Genomic DNA, 22,143 nt, shown 5'->3' with positions numbered 1-22,143 from the left:
CAACAGGTGACCCAGCGGCGTAATCTCCCTTCCCAGTCCCGTCAAACCTTTCTCAGCCATGGACAACACCATCCTCCAGTGGAACTGCAGCGGTTTCTTCCACCATCTAGCTGAGCTCCGCCAACTTATCAGCCTTCACCCTTTCCTCTGCATTGCTTTGCAGGAAACTTGGTTTCCGGCAATGCGAACCCCCGCCCTCCGTGGCTACCGGGGTTATTATAAGAGCCGGGCAGCTTATGAAAGGGTGTCTGGTGGCGTCAGCATGTATGTCCTGAACTCTCTTCACAGCGAGTCTGTACCTCTCCACACACCTTTAGAGGCTGTCGCTGTTCGGGTGTGGGCGCCACAGGCTGTTACCGTCTGCAGTCTTTACCTTCCACCGGATGGTGATGTCACGCAGCATGTCCTGGCTGCTCTGATAGCTCAATTGCCTCCACCTTTCCTGTTACTGGGCGACTTTAACGCCCATAACCATCTGTGGGGTGGTCAGTGGCAACAGGTCGAGGCGCCATCGTTGAGCATTTATTGGCGCAGCTCGATCTCTCGATCTTAAATGATGGTGCCTTCACACACTTCAGTGTGGCGCATGTCACATACTCCGCCATTGACCTTTCCATCTGTAGCCCTAGCCTCTTGCCGTCTGTCCAATGGAGAGTGCATGACGACCTGTGTGGTAGTGACCACTTACCGATCTTTCTGTCACTGCCACAGCGTCAGTCTTCTGGGCGCCCCAGCAGATGGGCTCTGAATCAGGCTGACTGGGACTTGTTCTCCTCCACTGCCGCTATTGAGCCTCTCCAACGACGCCATTGATGCAGTGGTTCAATCGGTCACCACCGGCATCGTTACTGCCGCAGAATCTGCCATTCCCCGTTCTTCTGGGTCCCTTCGGCGGCGGACTGTGCCTTGGTGGTCGCCTGAGATCGCTGAAGCGATTAAAGCTCGCCGGCGGGCGCTCCAGCGTCACAAGCGACATCCCTCAATCGACCACCTTATCGCCTTCAGACGGCTGCGTGCGTGAGCCCGCTGCATTATCCGCCAACGCAAGCAGGAGTGCTGGGAGCGGTGTGTGTCCACCATTGGCCTCCATGTCACTCCATCACAGGTCTGGGCCAAGATTCGCTGCCTCTATGGCTATCGGACCCCTGTCAGCGTCCCTGCGCTCTCACTGAATGGAGCAGTTTGTACCGACTCCGAAGTCATTGCAAACCGCTTGGCAGAGCACTTTGCTTTGAATTCGGCTTCTGCCAACTACCCCTTGGGCTTCCGCTCCATTAAGGAGCGGATAGAACGTCGGAGTCTTTCTTTTCGCACTCACCATCCTGAATTGTACAATGTTCCATTCAGTGAGTGGGAATTTCGAAGTGCCCTCGCCGCTTGTCCTGATACCGCTCCTGGGCCAGATAGCATCCACTCTCAGATGCTGAAACACCTTTCAGTGGACTGTCAGCGACGCCTCCTCGATCTTTAGAACCGCATTTGGGTCAAGGGTGAGTTTCCGTCGCAATGGCGGGAAAGTCTTGTTGTCCCCATTCTGAAACCAGGGAAGAACCCTTTGGAGGTGGACAGCTACCGTCCCATTAGCCTCACCAACGTTCTTTGCAAGTTGCTTGAACGGATGGCGAGCCGGCGCTTGAGTTGGGTACTGGAGTCTCGAGGCCTTCTGGCTCCGTCTCAGGGTGGGTTCCGTAAAGGCCGCTCCGCCGCCGACAATCTGGTGAGCCTGGAGTCGGCCGTCCGTACTGCCTTTGCTCGCCGTCAGCATCTGGTTGCTGTCTTTTTCGACGTGCGGAAGGCGTATGATACGACATGTTGTCATCACATCCTTTCTACGCTTCATGCATAGGGTCTTCGGGGCTCTCTGCCGATCTATATCCGCAATTTTCTGTCGTATCGTACCTTCCGCGTGCACGTCGCAGCCTCATATAGTTCCTCCCAAGTCCAGGAGAATGGTGTGCCACAGGGTTCTGTTCTCAGTGTGTGTCTGTTTTTAATAGCTATTAACGGACTCGCTGCGGCCGTGGGAAATACTGTCTCCGCTTCCCTGTATGCTGACGACTTCTGCCTTTACTACAGCTCTATTGGCATTGCAGCTGCTGAACGTCGGCTACAGGGCGCAATCCGCAAGGCGCAGTCTTGGGCTGTAGCGCTTGGTTTTCAGTTTTCCGCAGCCAAGACCTGCGTTATGCATTTCTGCCGGCGACGCACTGTTCACCCAGAGCCGCGGCTTTATCTTGACGGCGAGCTTCTTAAAGTGGTGGAGTCACATAGGTTTTTGGGGATGGTTTTTGATGCCCGGTTGACTTGGCTGCCTCATATTCGGCAGCTTAAACAGTCGTGTTGGCGGCATCTAAAGGCTATGTGATGCCTGAGCCACACCAGGTGGGGCGCCGACCGATCTACTCTCCTACGGCTTTACCAGGCGTTAATCCAGTCCCGTCTGGACTATGGGAGTCTGGCTTATGGCTCAGCATCCCCATCTGCGTTGCGGGTGCTGGACCCAATCCTCCACAGCGGGATACGCCTTGCCACTGGTGCCTTCCGGACCAGCGCTGTGGGCAGCATACTTGTGGAGGCAGGTGTCCCTCTACTGCGGTTATTACGCCAACAATTACTGGCTGCTTATGCTGCCCATGTTTTTAGCTTGCCCGGGCATCCAAATTATCGTGTCCTCTTCCCGCAGTCAGTCGTTCATCTGCCAGAACGTCGGCCCCAGTTGGGTTGTCCGATCGCCGTCCGTGTCAAACAGCTTCTTTCCTGGCTTGGGTGTTTCCCTGTTCCACCTCCTTTCCGGGCCCCTCTGCGTACACCCCCGTGGTGTGTGCCTCGCCCTTGCCTTCGGCTCGACTTGGCACATGGCCCGAAGGACTCAGTTCCTCCGGAGGCCTTCCGACGCCGCTTTTATTCTATCCTGGCCACGTATCAGGGCTCTGGCGTTGTCTACACCGACGGTTCGATGGTTGCTGGTCGTGTCGGTTATGCACTAACTCTAGGGGACCATTCTGAACAACGTTCGTTGCCGGCTGGCTGCAGTGTTTACACTGCTGAGCTGGTCGCCATCTTTCGTGCCCTAGAGTATATCCGCTCTTGCTCAGGTGAGTCCTTCGTTATCTGCAGCGATTCCCTGAGCGGTTTACGAGCACTCGACCAGTGTTTCCCTCGTTCTCGTCTGGTGATGGCTATCCAGGAGTCCCTGCATACTCTCGCCCGTAGCGGCAGGTCTGTGGTCTTTATTTGGACCCCAGGCCATGATGGTATACCCGGCAATGAAACTGTTGACCGCCTGGCGAAAGAGGCCACCAGTGCGCCATCTCTGGAGATTGGCCTCCTGGCGGCTGATTTGCGGCCAGTCTTACGCCGCAAAGTTCTCTCGTTTTGGGATGCTGAATGGCGCGGTCTGACCACCCCTAACAGACTCCGTGCCGTCAAGGACACGACGACCGTGTGGCGGTCATCCATGCGAGCCAACCGCAGGGACTCAGTCGTCCTTTGTCGGCTCCGCATTGGCCACACCCGACTCACGCACAGTTATTTACTGTGTCGTGAGGATCCCCCTCTTTGTCGTTGTGGGGCGTCCTTGACGGTGGTCCATATTCTGTCGGAGTGCGCCCTTTTAACCGTGCTCAGGCAGACTTTTGCAATGCCTGACACGCTCTCTGCTCTTTTATCAGATGCCTCTGCCATGGTGGACTTGGTTTTGTGTTTTATGCGGGCAGGGGGTTTTTATCTTTTAATCTGAGTTTTTTAGTGTTGATTCTGGCTTTTAGCCTCTGATTTTAAACTGAGTTTTTAAAGTGCTGTTGGTGGTTGGCTTTTCCTCTTTTTCTCTACGGTCGGCCAACCACAGTCACACTGTGTGTTTTAATTTGTTTTGTCTGGTCTCTGTCAGAGTATTTCATTTCCTGTTTCGTCTGCTGTCTTTCCTGTTGTTCGTTTTTTATTCTCTTCAGGTAGTTTTAGATTTTATGGAACGAGGGACCGATGACCATAGTAGTCTGGTCCCTTTAATTGTGGGTAATTGGAAAGTAATGTAAAAAAGATTTGAGATCAGTAAGACTCTTCCATTATACTTCTTTTAACATTAAAAAACTTAAATTTTGTTGACCAGTGTTATCAACGAAGTGAGGAACGAAGAGAAACCTCACATACTTCACTTATCTCTGTACTATTGTTGCCTTCCTTCGATATTAATAGCCTTAAGATGACCCATTCGAAGCTTACACATTTTTTGTTAGGCTTATATAGATAAGACTCGTAATTGTTAATGGCACGACACCACTTATTTCCTATTATTGTGGATTCCTGTCACATTGTTCAAAAAATGTTCAAATGTATGTGAAATCTTATGGGACGTAACTGCTAATTTCATCAGCCCCTAAGCTTACACACTGCTTAACCTAAATTAGCCTAAGGACAAACACACACATCCATGCCCGAGGGAGGACTCGAACCTCCGCCGGGACCAGCCGCACAGTCCATGACTGCAGCACCTCAGACCGCTCGGCTAATCCCGCGCGGCCCTGTCACATGGTCTTGGCATCATCTACACCGTGATAACTAAATCGTATTCAGAGGTTTCCGATAAAACGCGATTATATCCATGTATCCAGTGTCAGATTATTGCAGATCAATTTTGCTGGAAATTCTGGTATGGTTTTACAGTTACCTGTGTCGCAATATTCCAATTGTTCTTCGTCCTGTTTACCTAATAGTGATAGTAGCTTAGTGGTTTCTGCTAGGACCATTTTGGAGACAAACAGAAGGTTGCTCAGAAGAAGAATATTAAGTTTTCACTCTTTTTAGGAAAGGAATGGCACGACATGCGGACCACGTTGAGCCCAGCATTCACTACTGCGAAGATAAAGAACATGTTCGTGTTGATGAAGCAGACTGGGCAGCAGATGGTCAATTATTTATCTGAGAGGGCTGCAGAACACAAGGGTGAGTCACTACATCATAAGGACGGTTTCTTAATCATATATATTCTGACTAGCGCAAGTGGGAGAAACATACACTAAAGATAATTTCAAATGGCACCTAACGGTATTAGCAAAGAATAATCACAGTGAATCCACAGTGCACTTATGTCGTCCCATAACATGCAAGATGTGCTCAGTAGGATTGAAGACTCGTAATCTGAATGCCAACACAAGCACCTTCATGTCCATAAATTCTTCTTCGAATCACTCTGATTATCCACAAGCAATGTGTGAATCATGAAATTCTTCTAGACAAACTTAAGTATTGTGGCATGAGTGGGACAGAGCACAAATGTTTCAATTCATACTTAACTGGAAGAATGCACAAGGTTGAAATTAACAGTACAGATAGTCTGCAAAAACGAGTAGAGTTCTCTAACTGAGGAGGTATCAAGAATGTTGTCCCTCAGGGTGCAGTCTTAGGTCACTTATTGTTCTTTATATATGTATATATATATATATATATTAACGACTTGCCACTCTGTATTCTTGAAGATACGAAGTTAGTTCTTTTCATTGATGATAAAAGTATACTAATCACACCGAAGAAACAAGAATCAGCTGAGGAAATTGCAAACAATGTCATTCAGAAAATTATTAAGTTGTTCTCCGCAAATGGACTCTCATTAAATTCTGAGAAAATACAGTTTATACAATTCTGTACAGTAAATGGCATAACAGCATTGATAAATTTAGACTATGAACGGAAGCCTATTGCTAAGGTAGAATACTCAAAATTTCTGGGTGTGTGCATTGATGAGAAATTGAATCGGAAGAAACACATCGATGATCTGCTGAAACGGTTAGGTTCAGCTACTTATGCTATTAGGCTTATTGCAAAGTTTGGTAATAAACATATCGGTAAATTAGTCTACTATGCCTATTTTCATTCACTGCTATCATATGGAGCAATTCGTCATTAAGAGAGAAAGTATTCATAGCACAAAACCGTGCAATCAGAATAATAGCTGAAGGCCACCCAATATTACTTTGCAGACATTTATATAAGGAAATCGGGAAATTCACAGTACCTTCGCAATACGTACACTCCTGCAAATGGAAAAAAGAACACATTGACACCGGTGTGTCAGACCCACCATACTTCCTCCGGACACTACGTGAGGGCTGTACAAGCAATGATCACACGCACGGCACAGCGGCCAGACCAGGAACCGCGGTGTTGGCCGTCGAATGGCGCTAGCTGCGCAGCATTTGTGCACCGCCGCCGTCAGTGTCAGCCAGTTTGCCGTGGCATACGGAGCTCCATCGCAGTCTTTAACACTGGTAGCATGCCGCGACAGCGTGGACGTGAACCGTATGTGCAGTTGACGGACTTTTAGCGAGGGCGTATAGTGGGCATGCGGGAGGCCGGGTGGACGTACCGCCGAATTACTCAAAACGTGGGGCGTGAGGTCTCCACAGTACATCGATGTTGTCGCCAGTGGTCGGCGGAAGGTGCACGTGCCCGTCGACCTGGGACCGGACCGCAGCGACGCACGGATGCACGCCAAGACCGTAGGATCCTACGTAGTGCCGTAGGGGACCGCACCGCCACTTCCCAGCAAATTAGGGACACTGTTGCTCCTGGGGTATCGGCGAGGACCATTCCCAACCGTCTCCATGAAGCTGGGCTACGGTCCCGGACACCGTTAAGCCGTCTTCCGCTCACGCCCCAACATCGTGCAGCCCGCCTCCAGTGGTGTCGCGACAGGCGTGAATGGAGGGACGAATGGAGACGTGTCGTCTTCAGCGACGAGAGTCGCTTCTGGCTTGGTGCCAATGATGGTCGTATGCGTGTTTGGCGCCGTGCAGGTGAGCGCCACAATCAGGACTGCATACGACCGAGGCACACAGGGCCAACACCCGGCATCATGGTGTGGGGAGCGATCTCCTACACTAGCTGTACACCTCTGGTGATCGTCGAGGGGACACTGAATAGTGCACGGTACATCCAAACCGTCATCGAACCCATCGTTCTACCATTCCTAGACCGGCAAGGGAACTTGCTGTTCCAACAGGACAATGCACGTCCGCATGTATCCCGTGCCACCCAACGTGCTCTAGAAGGTGTAAGTCAACTACCCTGGCCAGCAAGATCTCCGGATCTGTCCCCCATTGAGCATGTTTGGGACTGGATGAAGCGTCGTCTCACGCGGTCTGCACGTCCAGCACGAACGCTGGTCCAACTGAGGCGCCAGGTGGAAATGGCATGGCAAGCCGTTCCACAGGACTACATCCAGCATCTCTACGATTGTCTCCATGGGAGAATAGCAGCCTGCATTGCTGCGAAAGGTGGATATACACTGTACTAGTGCCGACATTTTGCATGCTCTGCTGCCTGTGTCTATGTGCCTGTGGTTCTGTCAGTGTGATCATGTGATGTATCTGACCCCAGGAATGTGTCAATAAAGTTTCCCCTTCCTGGGACAATGAATTCACGGTGTTCTTATTTCAATTTCCAGGAGTGTATATTCAATTATGAAATTTGTCATTAATAACCCATCCCAATTGAAAAACTACAGCGAAGTGCATAGCTACAACATTAGAAGACAGGATGATATTCATTACTCTGGATTCAATCTCACTTTGGCACAGAAATGGGTGAATTATGCTGCTACAAAAATCTTCGGTCATTTGCCAAATAGTATTAACAGTCTGACAGGTAGCCAACCAACATTTAAAAGAAAATTAATAGAATTCCTGAATTACAACTGCTTCTAACCGTAAAAAATAATTTAATTAATTAATTAATTAATTTTTGTAAAGAAAATTTACGTAGCGACACATTCTACATCATTACGAAATGTCGTATTCATGATCTATGGAACAAGGATTAGTGTATGTATGTATGTATATATGTGGTGTAGTGTCGTGCAGAAGGTACAGGTCGCCTGTGAGAGTGTTGTAGGCGGGCACTTGTGTTCTCACGATCGCACATTATGTTCCTTCAACCATCCCATGTAAGTATTCCCCACAAAAGAATTACATCTCACGTTCACTGTGGATAACAACAGAATTGGCTAATTTTATCACTGATATCCTTTCAAACTGTAATTTAATCCAACTTTTGAACCTTTCTTTATTTGCTTCATTATTACGTCCATGTATAGATTGAAGAGCAGGAGCGAAAGACCTTAACCCTGTCTTATACACTTGCTAATCCGAGCACTTCATTCTTGATATTCCATTATTATTGTCCACTCTTGTTTCTAGTACATACTGTATATTAACCGTCTTTGCCTACAGCTTACTCATATTTTTCTCAGAATTTCTAACATCTTGGACCATTTTATGTTGCCGAACCTTTTTCTGGGTTGACATATCCAATCAAAGTGTCTTGATTTCTTCAGTATTGCTTCCACTATCAAGCATAACGTCAGAACTTCCTCTCTGGTGCCTTTACCTTTCCTAAAGACAAACTTCTCGCTATCTAACAGATACAGAATTTTCTTTTCCATTTATTTGTATATTATCCTTGTCAGAAACCTGGACCATTAATTCTTAAGGTGATTGAGCGGTAGTTTTCACACTTACTTGTCCTTGCTATCTTCGCGATTGTGTGGGTGATATTTTCGCGGACGTCTAATGGTACATATCAAGTGCCGCAGGCTCTTTGTATCAACCTGAATAGCTTGTTTCTCGCTCACCCAACGACTTTTGAACTTCCAAAGGAATGTTATCTGTCCCTACGACCTTACTTGATTCCACGTCTTCCAGAGCTCTGTTAAACTCTAACTCTAATGCTGGATCCGTTACGCTTCCATATCGACTCCCATTTCTTCTTCTCCCATGTCATCAGACAACACCTAGTAGAAGTCCTGAGTGTACTCTTTTCTTTAAGCTCTTCCCTCTGGATAGAACAGTCGAATTCCCATTTAACTGTTAATATTTCCACGTTTGCTTTTAATGTCAAAGCCCTTTGTGTTGACTTTCCTGTATCGTACACAGTAATCCTACAATTGGCGCCCCAAGGAGCGGGCTGTGTCGCTTGGGCCTTAAAACGGCCCTGATCATCCCTCAACAAGTATTTGTTTCCGAACGTTCGTATGCAGGCCTTTTTTCCAAGTTTTTGACAACAACTATCACCGGTAAGAATATTGGTGACTCTTTTTCAGTATTTTGTGTAATCAACTGAGCCGAATGGAGCCGTCGTGTACCCACTTCTGTAACGGCAAAGAATCGGAATTTTATGCCGGAAAAAAGTAAATAATTTTGAAAGAACTTGTTTTCTATTGGACAGTTTCAGCATTTATTGGGTAATACGATAAATAATTTCTAAGTATCTAGTTGAGATGGTATAAGCTATTGAGCATAGTTGCTTTTATTTCCACAAGGTTCCAGTGGAAATGACGTCCTGACACTGGAGATGAAGGAATTTTTCACTCGTGTTACCAACGACGTAATAGCTACCACAGCTTTTGGTGTCAGCGTGGACTCGCTGTCGGAACCCCACAACACTTTCTACAGCATGGGCCGTGCCATCACCAACATGAGTGCACTTGTTGTTTTCGGCTATTTTGTCTCCCAGAAGCTCATGAAGGTAGGTATTTCATTCAAACGCACGGTATTTTCATCGACTGATCCCTTTCCCCCTATTAATTTAGTTTCTTTGTTTCATGCGCGGTAGCTGTTAAACATTCCCTTCTTGGACCAAAGGGCGGAGCAGTACTTCAGGTCGGTGGTTGCAGATACTATCAAGACGCGAGATAAAGAGGGAATCGTCCGTCCCGATGTTATCCAGCTGTTGATGCAGGCTAGGAGGGGTGAACTACAGGCAGAAGACGACGAAGAAAACAGCATCAGTGGAGGCCGGCGTAAGAGTAAGTACAGAGCATTCATAAACAGCCACTACATTTATGGAAAGAACCTTGACAAATCTATCTCTGAAAGGAATTTTGAATGCAGCACACGGGTAAAAAAATACGTTTCAGTTTTTATGCCTATAAAATAATTTCAATTTTTCTACTAAAATCATAATTTTTTAAACAAATTCTACGTAGAAATAATTCACTCCTTTATCAAAATTGTACATGCACTTAAAAAAGTCATCCAACTTATGATTTGAAAGTGATCGTACTCAACAAACTTTAGCATCTCCGGAAACAGGAGATATAGGAATAACGTTCGAATAACTTTACCTCTCTTTTTTTTCTTTTTGTTTAGTTTTGCGAAGTGATTAGCAAATAATGCTACTATCATTAACTCATAAAGTGGAAGCTAAAATATCAAGAAGCTTTAAAAATCATTTTCACTTGGGCTGTAGCCCGTTGGATGATATATTTTCTTGGTACATAACGGTTCCAGCTAATGGTAGCAGTCTACTTAACCTCCGGCTCTGATCACAGTGACGGTTTGTGGTCCAGCATATGACCCGCCAACCTGGGGGTACAGCTCCTAACGCTAGTCACAACGAACTTTTCATAGATGTCAATAAACTGGATACAGTTCGCAATGCACAAGCAGAAAATGTTAGCCGATAGCAGGAATGTCACAGACTAATTTAATGTGAACTTCTGCTCGTAACTTTTCAGGGTATAAATATGAAATGAATGCAGAATGAGTTGTCGTAGAATATTCCTGATGCGTCAGTATTGTTCTTGCCAGTCGAATATGGTTGGTTTCCAAACTTTTTGTTGAATCCTTGTCAGTCCTGTTGACGCCTTGCTCTACGCTGGACAGGACTCACCGACGAAGACGTGGCGGCGCAGGCGATGCTTTTCTTCTTCGCTGGCTTCGAAACCGTGGCCACCGTGCTGACGTTCTGCAGCTACCTGCTGGCGACGAACGAAGAGGTGCAGCGGCGGCTGCAGCGGGAGGTGGACCAGCTGATGGAGAAGAGCGGCGGCCAGCCCGGCTACGAGCAGGTCGTGGGCTGCCAGTACCTCGACATGGTGCTCTCTGGTGAGCTCAAGATACCGATTCCACTCGGCGAAGCTTTGTAAGCGTCTGCAATCCACAAGATCTTATTAGCGTGCACTTGCAAAGCCGCACACTCACATTCGACACCATGTATTCCTTGATTATTACCTGTTTCTTGCTTTGATACTACTATTCTGCATCTCTATACACTGTTGCTGAATGCCGATCCACTTGCTGCTGTATTTTTTATTTATTGACGAAGGTTTCCCTAGTCTCCAGCCAGGTGGTAGCGTTGATATCTCGCGACGTTTGAGGAAGTGTCATACTACCCATCTTCTGGCGAAAATGGGTAGGCATGTAGCACGTGAAGGTATTAGTGGTATGAGCAGTAAAATTTCTGATGTCGTTCGCATTATTCCACTGTCAGCTGCAATTGTTTTGACAGAATTGTACAAACAGTACGAAGACTTTATACATATTAGAGGAAAGTACATTAGGTAAGTCAAGGGGAAAGCCTGGAATGATTTTTCAATTAAAAACTCACTATTGTTGAATTCATGAGTGAAAATTACAACAGCCATAAGGGATTGCAGACTCGCATTTTAAATGGAATTGGCTGCACACTGTCCACAGTAAGACACTGGAAGGTGAGGACCAACTTCTTTCTGATATGATGGGATGCATTTAAAAAGAAAATAGCTTTATAGTAAGGACACATATCGACATACACAGTCTAGTTTCCTGATCTCATTGTCCTTAAAAGAAAACACATCGTCTGAAGAATTCATCATGGCGTTGAAAGAATTACAAAGGTAGTTTCCTAAACTTTCTGAGGACACAGTCAATCTCGTACCCGTTTATGAGGTATTTTTGAGGCCGTTTGCCGTTTCAGCTGAAAGCATCGCATTGCATATGCAGTTGTAACGGATTTATCTGCAAGATAATTCCCGTTTAAATGACAAATTCTTCTACGTTAGAACTGCCCACGGTATATACCTTGCTTTCCCCAGGTAGAGTTCCCCTGACTGCTTAATGAGGTTGTAAAAGTGGTGCAATATTTCGGTCGACACACTTGTGTGGGAGACCTTTTTCGATTATGAAACTAAATAAGTCATGATTATGTGGCAACCTCAGTGCAAAAATTTGTGAAACTGTCTGCATCTGTGCGAATGTCGACAGTTTGTACGAGATAAGTTATGTCTTCAGCGCGCCACAAATAATTAAAAGACTGAAAATTTGTTTTGTTTGTTGATCTATGTAGTCGATAAATTTGAAATATAAAAGCAAGTCGTGTGCAGGGCGACCGCACCGTCGTTTGAACGCGGCACATTCGCACAGTTGACGCCTCCCCCCTCCTGCCACTCACAGTCAGACGGCAGGGCGCGGTGGTGGGGGAAATGTGCACCGAAGTGCGAGCCGTGGCACACTCCAGCGCTCGGCCCACGGGCCGTCTTGGCCACCCCTGACGTAGATCTTCGAGTTGAAAACGTAGTGTTCAGGGCTGAACACAGCCAACAGTCACGTACCATTCTGTATTTTATTGCAGATCTAGGTGTACTCGTTCTTTAGCTACATTATGGCCAGTATCAGTGCTTGAAGGAATAAGAAACATAGGAATCAGACACTTGAATTCATCATATCAAGAAACATTAAGCAGCTGTACAGACTGAAGCTTACATGGTCAGACGAACATACCGTTTAGTAGCGAGTCATGTTGTTGTTGTTGTTGTCTTCAGTCCTGAGACTGGTTTGATGCAGCTCTCCATGCTACTCTATCCTGTGCAAGCTGCTTCATCTCCCAGTACCTACTGCAACCTACATCCTTCTGAATCTGCTTAGTGTACTCATCTCTCGGTCTCCCTCTACGATTTTTACCCTCCACGCTGCCCTCCAATGCTAAATTTGTGATCCCTTGATGCCTCAAAACATGTCCTACCAACCGATCCCTTCTTCTAATCAAGTTGTGCCACAAACTTCTCTTCTCCCCAATCCTAATCAATACCTCCTCATTAGTTACGTGCTCTATCCACCTTATCTTCAGTATTCTTCTGTAGCACCACATTTCGAAAGCTTCTATTCTCTTCTTGTCCAAACTAGTTATCGTCCATGTTTCACTTCCATACATGGCTACACTCCAAACAAATACTTTCAGAAAGAACTTCCTGATACATAAATCTATATTCGATGTTAACAAATTTCTCTTCTTCAGAAACGCTTTCCTTGCCATTGCCAGTCTACATTTTATATCCTCTCTACTTCGACCATCATCAGTTATTTTACTTCCTAAATAGCAAAACTCCTTTACTACTTTAAGTGTCTCATTTCCTAATCTAATTCCCTCAGCATCACCCGATTTAATTTGACTACATTCCATTATCCTCGTTTTGCTTTTGTTAATGTTCATCTTATATCCTCCTTTCAAGACACTGTCCATTCCGTTAAACTGCACTTCCAAGTCCTTTGCCGTCTCTGACAGAATTACAATGTCATCGGCGAACCTCAAAGTTTTTACTTCGTCTCCATGAATTTTAATACCTACTCCAAATTTTTCTTTTGTTTCCTTTACTGCTTGCTCAATATACAGATTGAATAACATCGGGGAGAGGCTACAACCCTGTCTCACTCCTTTCCCAACCACTGCTTCCCTTTCATGCCCCTCGACTCTTATGACTGCCATCTGGTTTCTGTACAAATTATAAATAGCCTTTCGCTCCCTGTATCTTACCCCTGCCACCTTTAGAATTTGAAAAAGAGTATTCCAGTCAACATTGTCAAAAGCTTTCTCTAAGTCTACAAATGTTAGAAACGTAGGTTTGCCTTTTCTTAATCTTTCTTCTAAGATAAGTCGTAAGGTCAGTATTGCCTCACGTGTCCCAACATTTCGACGGAATCCAAACTGATCCTCCCCGAGGTCTGCATCTACCAGTTTTTCCATTCGTCTGTAAAGAATTCGCGTTAGTATTTTGCAGCCGTGGCTTATTAAACTGATAGTTCGGTAATTTTCACATCTGTCAGCACCTGCTTTCTTTGGGATTGGAATTATTATATTCTTCTTGAAGTCTGAGGGTATTTCACCTGTCTCATACATCTTGCTCACCAGCTGGTAGAGTTTTGTCAGGACTGGTTGTCCCAAGGCTGTCAGTAGTTCTAATGGAATGTTGTCTACTCCGGGGGCCTTGTTTCGACTCAGGTCTTTCAGTGCTCTGTCAAACTCTTCACGCAGTATCGTATCTCCCATTTCGTCTTCATCTACATCCTCTTTCATTTCCATAATATTGTCCTCAAGTACATCGCCCTTGTATAAACCTTCTATATACTCCTTCCACCTTTCTGCCTTCCCTTCTTTGCTTAGAACTGGGCTGCCATCTGAGCTCTTGATATTCATACACGTGGTTCTCTTCTCTCCAAAGGTCTCTTTAATTTTCCTGTAGGCAGTATCTATCTTACCCCTAGTGAGATAAGCTTCTACATCCTTACATTTGTCCTCTAGCCATCCCTGTTTAGCCATTTTGCACTTCCTGTCGATCTCATTTTTGAGACGTTTGTATTCCTTTTTGCCTGCTTCATTTACTGCATTTTTATATTTTCTCCTTTCATCAATTAAATTCAATATTTCTTCTGTTACCCAAGGATTTCTAGCAGCCCTCGTCTTTGTACCTACTTTATCCTCTGCTGCCTTCACTACTACATCCCTCAGAGCTACCCATTCTTCTTCTACTGTATTTCTTTCCCCTATTCCTGTCAATTGTTCCCTTATGCTCTCCCTGAAACTCTGTACAACCTCTGGTTCTTTCAGTTTATCCAGGTCCCATCTCCTTAATTTCCCACATTTTTGCAGTTTCTTCAGTTTTAATCTACAGGTCATAACCAATAGATTGTGGTCAGAGTCCACATCTGCCCCTGGAAATGTCTTACAACTTAAAACCTGGTTCCTAAATCTCTGTCTTACCATTATATAATCTATCTGATACCTTTTGGTATCTCCAGGGTTCTTCCACGTATACAACCTTCTTTCATGATTCTTAAACCAAGTGTTAGCTATGATTAAGTTGTGCTCTGTGCAAAATTCTACTAGGCGGCTTCCTCTTTCATTTCTTAGCCCCAATCCATATTCACCTACTATGTTTCCTTCTCTCCCTTTTCCTACACTCGAATTCCAGTCACCCATTACTATTAAATTTTCGTCTCCCTTCACTATCTGAATAATTTCTTTTATTTCATCATACATTTCTTCAATTTCTTCATCATCTGCAGAGCTAGTTGGCATATAAACTTGTACTACTGTAGTAGGTGTGGGCTTCGTATCTATCTTGGCCACAATAATGCGTTCACTATGCTGTTTTTAGTAGCTTACCCGCATTCCTATTTTCCTATTCATTATTAAACCTACTCCTGCATTATCCCTATTTGATTTTGTGTTTATAACCCTGTAGTCACCTGACCAGAAGTCTTGTTCCTCCTGCCACCGAACTTCACTAATTCCCACTATATCTAACTTTAACCTATCCATTTCCCTTTTTAAATTTTCTAACCTACCTGCCCGATTAAGGGATCTGACATTCCACGCTCCGATCCGTAGAACGCCAGTTTTCTTTCTCCTGATAACGACATCCTCCTGAGTAGTCCCCGCCCGGAGATCCGAATGGGGGACTATTTTACCTCCGGAATATTTTACCCAAGAGGATGCCATCATCATTTAATCATACAGTAAAGCTGCATGTCCTCGGGAAAAATTAAGGCTGTAGTTTCCCCTTGCTTTCAGCCGTTCGCAGTACCAGCACAGCAAGGCCGTTTTGGTTAATGTTGCAAGGCCAGATCAGTCAATCATCCAGACTGTTGCCCCTGCAACTACTGAAAAGGCTGCTGCCCCTCTTCAGGAACCACACGTTTGTCTGGCCTCTCAACAGATACCCCTCCGTTGTGGTTGCACCTACGGTACGGCCATCTGTATCGCTGAGGCACGCAAGCCTCCCCACCAACGGCAAGGTCCATGGTTCATGGGGGGAGGTAGCGAGTCATATAGACCCAAAAAACTTGTAGAGACACATGTTGTTAAAACAACCTTCAACTGTCCATACTTCAGGTGCAGTTAGGCTAATGTTCACAAGTCTGAACGGCAAATAGTGCCGTATTGCCTACACTCTGTATCTGTATCATTTCAGACCAGTTTCATTTATTCAGTTCAAAATTTATAAATATATGTTAGAACATTTAGTTTAATACTTTACAGTTTATTTTTACGTTCTATTAGGAACTTACATAAATTTTAATTAGTAACCAAAAGATATGTAGTATAATGGGTGCCTTTACTGTATATGACAGAGGTGGTGGCCAAGTATTCAGCTCGTGAGCCATGCCTGGCAATAGTTCTGAAACGTCCCCTTTGAAAAATTTATACACGACTGTGCTTAAACTGAAACACAATATTTTTTAGCGCAACGCAATCTGATTTCCAAAAATCCCTACGAAAGAATGGCCCTGACTAACATTAACCTATACGTTTCACAAATCACTTACCTCACAAAAATCTTCGTTACTCAAGCTACTGCAACACAGCGAGCGCCACTACTGCCAGCTAAATAAAAGATTCAAGCTACTGAAGGCACTAACTACTGATAGGCATAGTTATCAAATGAAAGATTTTAATAGGGAACAAACAATGTATTTACCTCACTAGTCATAATATATATATAGCAGTTCATGACATCCAGTCTTACAAATTTCAAAACTCCGCCATCTCTCTCCCCACGTCCACCACTGCTGGCGGCTCACCTCCAACTGCGCAACGTTACACGCTCTTAGCATCCAGCTGCCGTTGCCCAACACTACAATGGCAGACAACAATGCAAACCAGCCACAGACTGCACACGGCACAGCCAGTCATTTTCATACAGAGCGCTACGTGGCGGTGGCGTTATCAATAAAAAAAACCTAAACATCCTACTTACATAGCCCCCATGCTCCCCACAAAAAAATTTACAAATTGTTTTGGGCAGTGGCCAATACAGATTTGAATTTTTTTTCATAATTACAATAACAAAGAAATGAAATGCACACACTTATCGATACAATGTTGGTCAAAAGCTAAAATTTTCTCACAGTCCATAAAGACAGCCCTGATCATTCATTAAAGTAAAATTGCAGTGTATTTCTCAAAGTTTGATTAGTAAAACAAAATGCACATGGAAGTAGTGGATTTCCATGCAGTCTTGAAGAAGTAGTGTTGTCCTTCCAACGGAAAGACAGTGCTGACTCTTGACATGCAGACAAGTAATGGTCCACAACAGAGCAAACCCACAGCAGAGTCAGTCGAAGTTTTAAAGAATATTGGTAGGTAGGTCATCACAGAGTAGACCCATTGTAGTCCTGGTAGAGATTACGATATTGGTGGGCCACCAGAGGTCCAGACCCACTGCAGTCCTTGTAGAAATAATGGTATTGGTGGGTCATCAAAGGTGTAGACCCACTGTAATCCTTGTAGAGATGGTCAGCAGCCATCTGTTTGACTGTGCAGGCGCACAATCACCATTGAAGAGTCTTGCAGATAATATAGCAAGTCCATCAACCACCACTTGTGCACTCACAAAGTTTATGGAATTGTCCTTAGAACCAGCAATGCTGTTGTCCAGTCCCTTGCTGAATTATTAACACATGTGCAAACACTATCAGTCCCTACTTCTCACATATTGTCCATGCACTATGACCAACAGAAATTTGTGCAGTGAAATGAAACTTAATTTGAAGAACTGGTGACTATACAGTTATAAATTTACAACATAAGAATACGATTACAAAGTTACAAAATATATCATTAAGGAACGTAATAGTACAGACAACATTTGCTGTAATACAGGCTTTACAAAAGAATCGAAATAACAAATACATCAGTGTTAGAGAAATTATGACATAAGTACATACATAAAAGATCAGAATAACTTTTGAAAATCTACTTCACCCATGAGCATTAGAACAAAACAGAATAAATAATGCGTAAACATCTTTACGAAGTAAATAACATGTTATTAATGCAAATTGTATTTGAGGATAACAGTATTCCTCATCATAGTGAATGTAGCTTAGTATTAGAAGAGAAAAAATTCTATGAAACATTACACAGAGACAGGAAGAAAATAAATACACAAGGGTACACAAACACATAGTGGAATAACACAAAAGGAAAAGACAGGGTTTGTTTTCCGGGTAACATTTGGTACTGCAGTCCAACCCAAAACTTCATACCATAGATCGTTCCTCTTATTTGCACATTTGGTCCAGCCAAAAAAAAAATCATATCCAAGCATGCTTTCTCTATTCTGTTCACATCCTCTTTCAAAAATAGTTTTTCTCCACTGTACACTACTTTTTTTGGCTAAACCATTTTCTTATAGCTTCTCAATGCTTCTCTCCCAATTCATCATAGTTAGTTTCTTATATAGTCTACCCCCTCTTAAGCTAACTTAAACCTACTGAGCTCAAATCCTAAACTAAGGGACGACGCAATGCAGCAGCACAAAACCATTAACACAAACAGCAAGGACAAGAAAGTGGAAGTAAACAAAGCAAGCAGCAATAAATGTAATAACTTATATCTAAACACAACAAACCCACAAACAGAAAAAAAAATAGTACACTGAAGACAACAATGCAGATAAGGGAAATGTATATTCACATCTTAATGTCTATGAAATTAAAGTGGCGCACTACAAAAACTAATTCTAAAAAAAAATTACCAAGTACTGGAAAAGAAAATTATATATGCAGTTACTGTACTAGTCCCTTCTTATTGTTCTTTCCTTTCGAAGTGCTCCTTTTTTTTTGGAAGAATGTGGATCATTATTTAACATTCTGTTGACAGAAAGTTATCATGTTAGCAAATGCATTTAATTTTATTTTATAAAACCAATGCTATAACACAGCTGGAAAACAGATATCAAATGAAACAAGCAACTATGAAAGGCAAAGCATAAAAATATAATTCAATAGTCATGTGACGTTTCATAAGTTAGTACAAATTCTCTCAACTCTCGTAGAAAGACGCTTGTCATTATCAGGTGTGCATATGTGAGAAAGTATCTTTCCAAGGAATGAGCGTGTCGTTTTTGAGATGCTTTCTACAAAGGAATGTCAATAGCGAGGATAGTGGCCTCTATATTTTTTTCTCCACCTGTGCCTCTAAAAGCCTTGTTTCCAGGTGGCTGTCGCCCAGCTGGGTGCCCACGAAGCATTACGTGCAGGTGGTCACTTAACTTTCTTACCGAAATATTTACGACACCAGTTTCCGCTACAGTGGCAGTCTCATATAAAAAAATTCACAGGTCAACAATTTGCGTTACACATCTGTAGAAACAAAATCCTATTGATATAACAGTGTCCAAAAAAATTTTGTCGGCATTGTAATACATTCACGCATTTACATACATTTCATAGCTCTTAAAGTACGATTCTTGGTTTCCAACAACCTTCTTCACAAACCAGAGTCCCTAACCACTACTCTGTATTCCTTACCTTATTCGTCGACACTTCTACAATATTTCATCATAACAGATACATAGAATAATCAAATTCCTCGTATAGCATCAGCTTATTGATCATAAACATACCTCAACAGCTTAATACACATAGTCATCGTAATAATATCATAACACCTCAGTCAAATTCTCAAAATCGTCGTAGCTTCCTCCAGTAATTTCAAAACCTAAAAGAATTCTCTGCTCATGTCAAAAGTGTCATCTACCTCAAACGAACTTTAAAAATCATGATCCCATACCAAATACGCCATTCAAAGCTCTCATAGTATCACAATGGTTCCGAAAAATTATGAACATTCCACAAAGTACAGACAAAATACAATTTCATAAGTGTGAAGTTATCCACCTGCGTAATTGCTTAAACATGTGTCACTGACGTAGTAAAAAGATGTTGGTTTCTCTGTCAAATGATCAGATAGCTGTGTAATTAATGTGTTAGAGAAATATGGTACCGATGTGTAAAGTTGTATAAGCAAATACCATATCAGCTAGGGCTCCTTGTGCTTGCCATACACATGGTACACAAAGTAAGCGTGTACACCCCTGAGGATTAATGTAATTATCTCCTCAGGTGTTACAGATTACAGCAATGGAATGAAATGTATCACGAAAAACTTTCTTTTTAATTCAACAATCTTGATAAATAAATGGTTTAAGTACCAAATTAATCACTCAAATGCGTGCCCTGTAGTGCTAAATGTGCGTTTTGCTGTAAGATAATTCTGTGGAACTGTCGTAGTTATCGTCCTCTGTAATCAAAGTTGTGCTGAGGTCAATGTACTTACCTCATCATAAACGAAAGTGAAATGCTTTCCATATAGATATCGTAGTTATTACGTACCTTACCGTGATCAAGAAAGTACTATAAGGTAACGTGTTGTTGTGCTACGATATAGGCTGTCTCACTGTAGCTATACCACTAAAGTTACTACTAAAACATGTTTTACTTTCCAGAATAATACAGAAAAACTGTGCAGAAATAAAACAGATACACCGCAAAAGCAACAATGAAAATCGTGTCACATATTAGTAGCGTCGTGATATAACCGTGTAGCTATCAGAGAAACCAAATGCTAAGTCATCTTTAATCTCACCGAATGTACTTCAAATAAATAATGTATGTTCAAGTAAACCAAAATGTTGCATTAAAATCTCATTAGCAGTACTGGTAAATGTTCTAAGTATGTAAGCCTTATAGTCGTTATGTAATCGTGCAACTAACAAGCAAGAATGTACACACACAATAACACTGCGACGTCTGTTCAGTATAACAATGCACTCGTAAATACTGTCTAAATAAGTTATCTAAGTTCTAGACTGGATAGTTAACTTCAAAACATTGTTAACAGATTCTAAGTCTGACAAAGTATACTAGTGATGTGATGTGAACAGCTTTATGGCAAAGACAAAGTTAAAAGCAGATTATCTTTCAATAAACGGTTTTACATGTGAAATGTGGTGTAAACCTTTACTCATCCTAGTACGCAGAGTTTCAACTTCAACGCAATTATCATGTGGTATACGTCGGATTCTGTAAGGTCCATTGTAAACTAGAAAGAATTTGTGGCTCAAGTGTTTCTTCTTATGTGACAATGAATAAGCTTTAATGAGAACTTTCTGACCAACATATAATTTCTTTGCATTTGCTTTATGCTTTACCGTGTAATTTTCTCCTTTTATCTGCAGCAGAATTTATATTTTTAATAGCCAAATCAATTATGTCTTTGTGTCGAAGTTTACGTGTATTCGGAAAAGGTACAAGCACTCTGATTCTGTTCGGTGGTTCTTTATTCTTCAGTACAAGAACAGGTGGTAAAGCAGTGGAGTCATGAGGCATTTCATTCAGCACGTTTTGAAATAAGTGTAAATATCTGTCCCAATGCTGATGCTTTCTGTGACAATAAAGTCTGCAAAGCTTATTGATTTCTTTCATAATCCGTTCAGACGGGTTACAACGTCATGAGTACAATGAAATAAAAACAGATTTGATTTTATGGTTACGAAGCATGCGTGACCAAACAGCAGATCTGAATTGCGGTCCGTTATCTGAAATGACTTTACTAACGTGTCCAACTTCACGTAAGAAATTTTTAACAAAGGCGTTGGATACAGACCGTCCAGTGGCTTTACGTAACGGAGTGAAAGAAACAAATTTTGAAGTAAGTTCACCAACGACTAGAACGTACGAAAATCCATTAGTTGTTCTGACAAGCGGTCCCAAGAGATCAACAGCAGCAAATTCTTTTAATTTAGAAGGAATGATAGGAAACAATGGAGCACGATGCGAGACAGTAGATGGTTTTGCCTTTTGACAAAGTTTACAAATAGACAAGACTCTTCGAATTCTCTTTTCCATATTGTTAAAATAACAAGTCGTTCGAAGAATATGATAACATTTTCGTGGACCAAAATGTGCATAGCTGAAATGAATGTACCAAATGAGCTTATTAACGAAATCGTCTGGAATTCAAAGTACCCATAGCTTGTCATCAACAGTGCAGCGTTTGAAGCGTATGTTGTTTCTAACCAGATAATAATGCCGAATCTGTGTGTGTGTCTTTTCATGCCATTTACTTTTGATGTCTTTCCAAATCGGATCTTTATCTTGTTCATGAGCAATGTCCTTTAAAGATGTGGTGATGAAGTTTTCAAAGGCGACTTTCTGAATGTAAAGCATACTGAAATTTTTCTCGAGGTTGCTTTCTGTGTTACTTTTCTCAAGTTCAGCCGGTGCACGGGTCAGTGCGTCCGCAACAATGTTCTCCTTGCCGAGAATG

The 22,143-nt window shown here is 43.1% G+C and overlaps 1 protein-coding gene across 2 annotated transcripts in view; it reads left to right on the top strand.

Moving 5' to 3' along the window:
* LOC126335586 (cytochrome P450 9e2-like) overlaps positions 1-22,143 on the top strand; it is a 142,740-nt gene that overhangs the window by 24,667 nt on the left and 95,930 nt on the right. Inside the window, exons 3-6 of one of the 2 annotated variants that reach the window (XM_049999022.1) lie at positions 4,804-4,941; positions 9,314-9,519; positions 9,607-9,799; positions 10,659-10,880. The exons of the other annotated variant lie outside the window; for it this stretch is intronic. Of the exons in view, the coding sequence (XP_049854979.1) occupies positions 4,804-4,941; positions 9,314-9,519; positions 9,607-9,799; positions 10,659-10,880 (759 nt within the window). The remainder of the gene's footprint in view (positions 1-4,803; positions 4,942-9,313; positions 9,520-9,606; positions 9,800-10,658; positions 10,881-22,143) is intronic. 2 annotated transcript variants of the gene reach the window in all.

This window comes from Schistocerca gregaria, chromosome 2 (genome assembly GCF_023897955.1).
Source record: "Schistocerca gregaria isolate iqSchGreg1 chromosome 2, iqSchGreg1.2, whole genome shotgun sequence".
Taxonomy (NCBI): Eukaryota; Metazoa; Arthropoda; class Insecta; order Orthoptera; family Acrididae; genus Schistocerca; species Schistocerca gregaria.
This window is presented reverse-complemented; position numbering and strand designations above follow the sequence as displayed.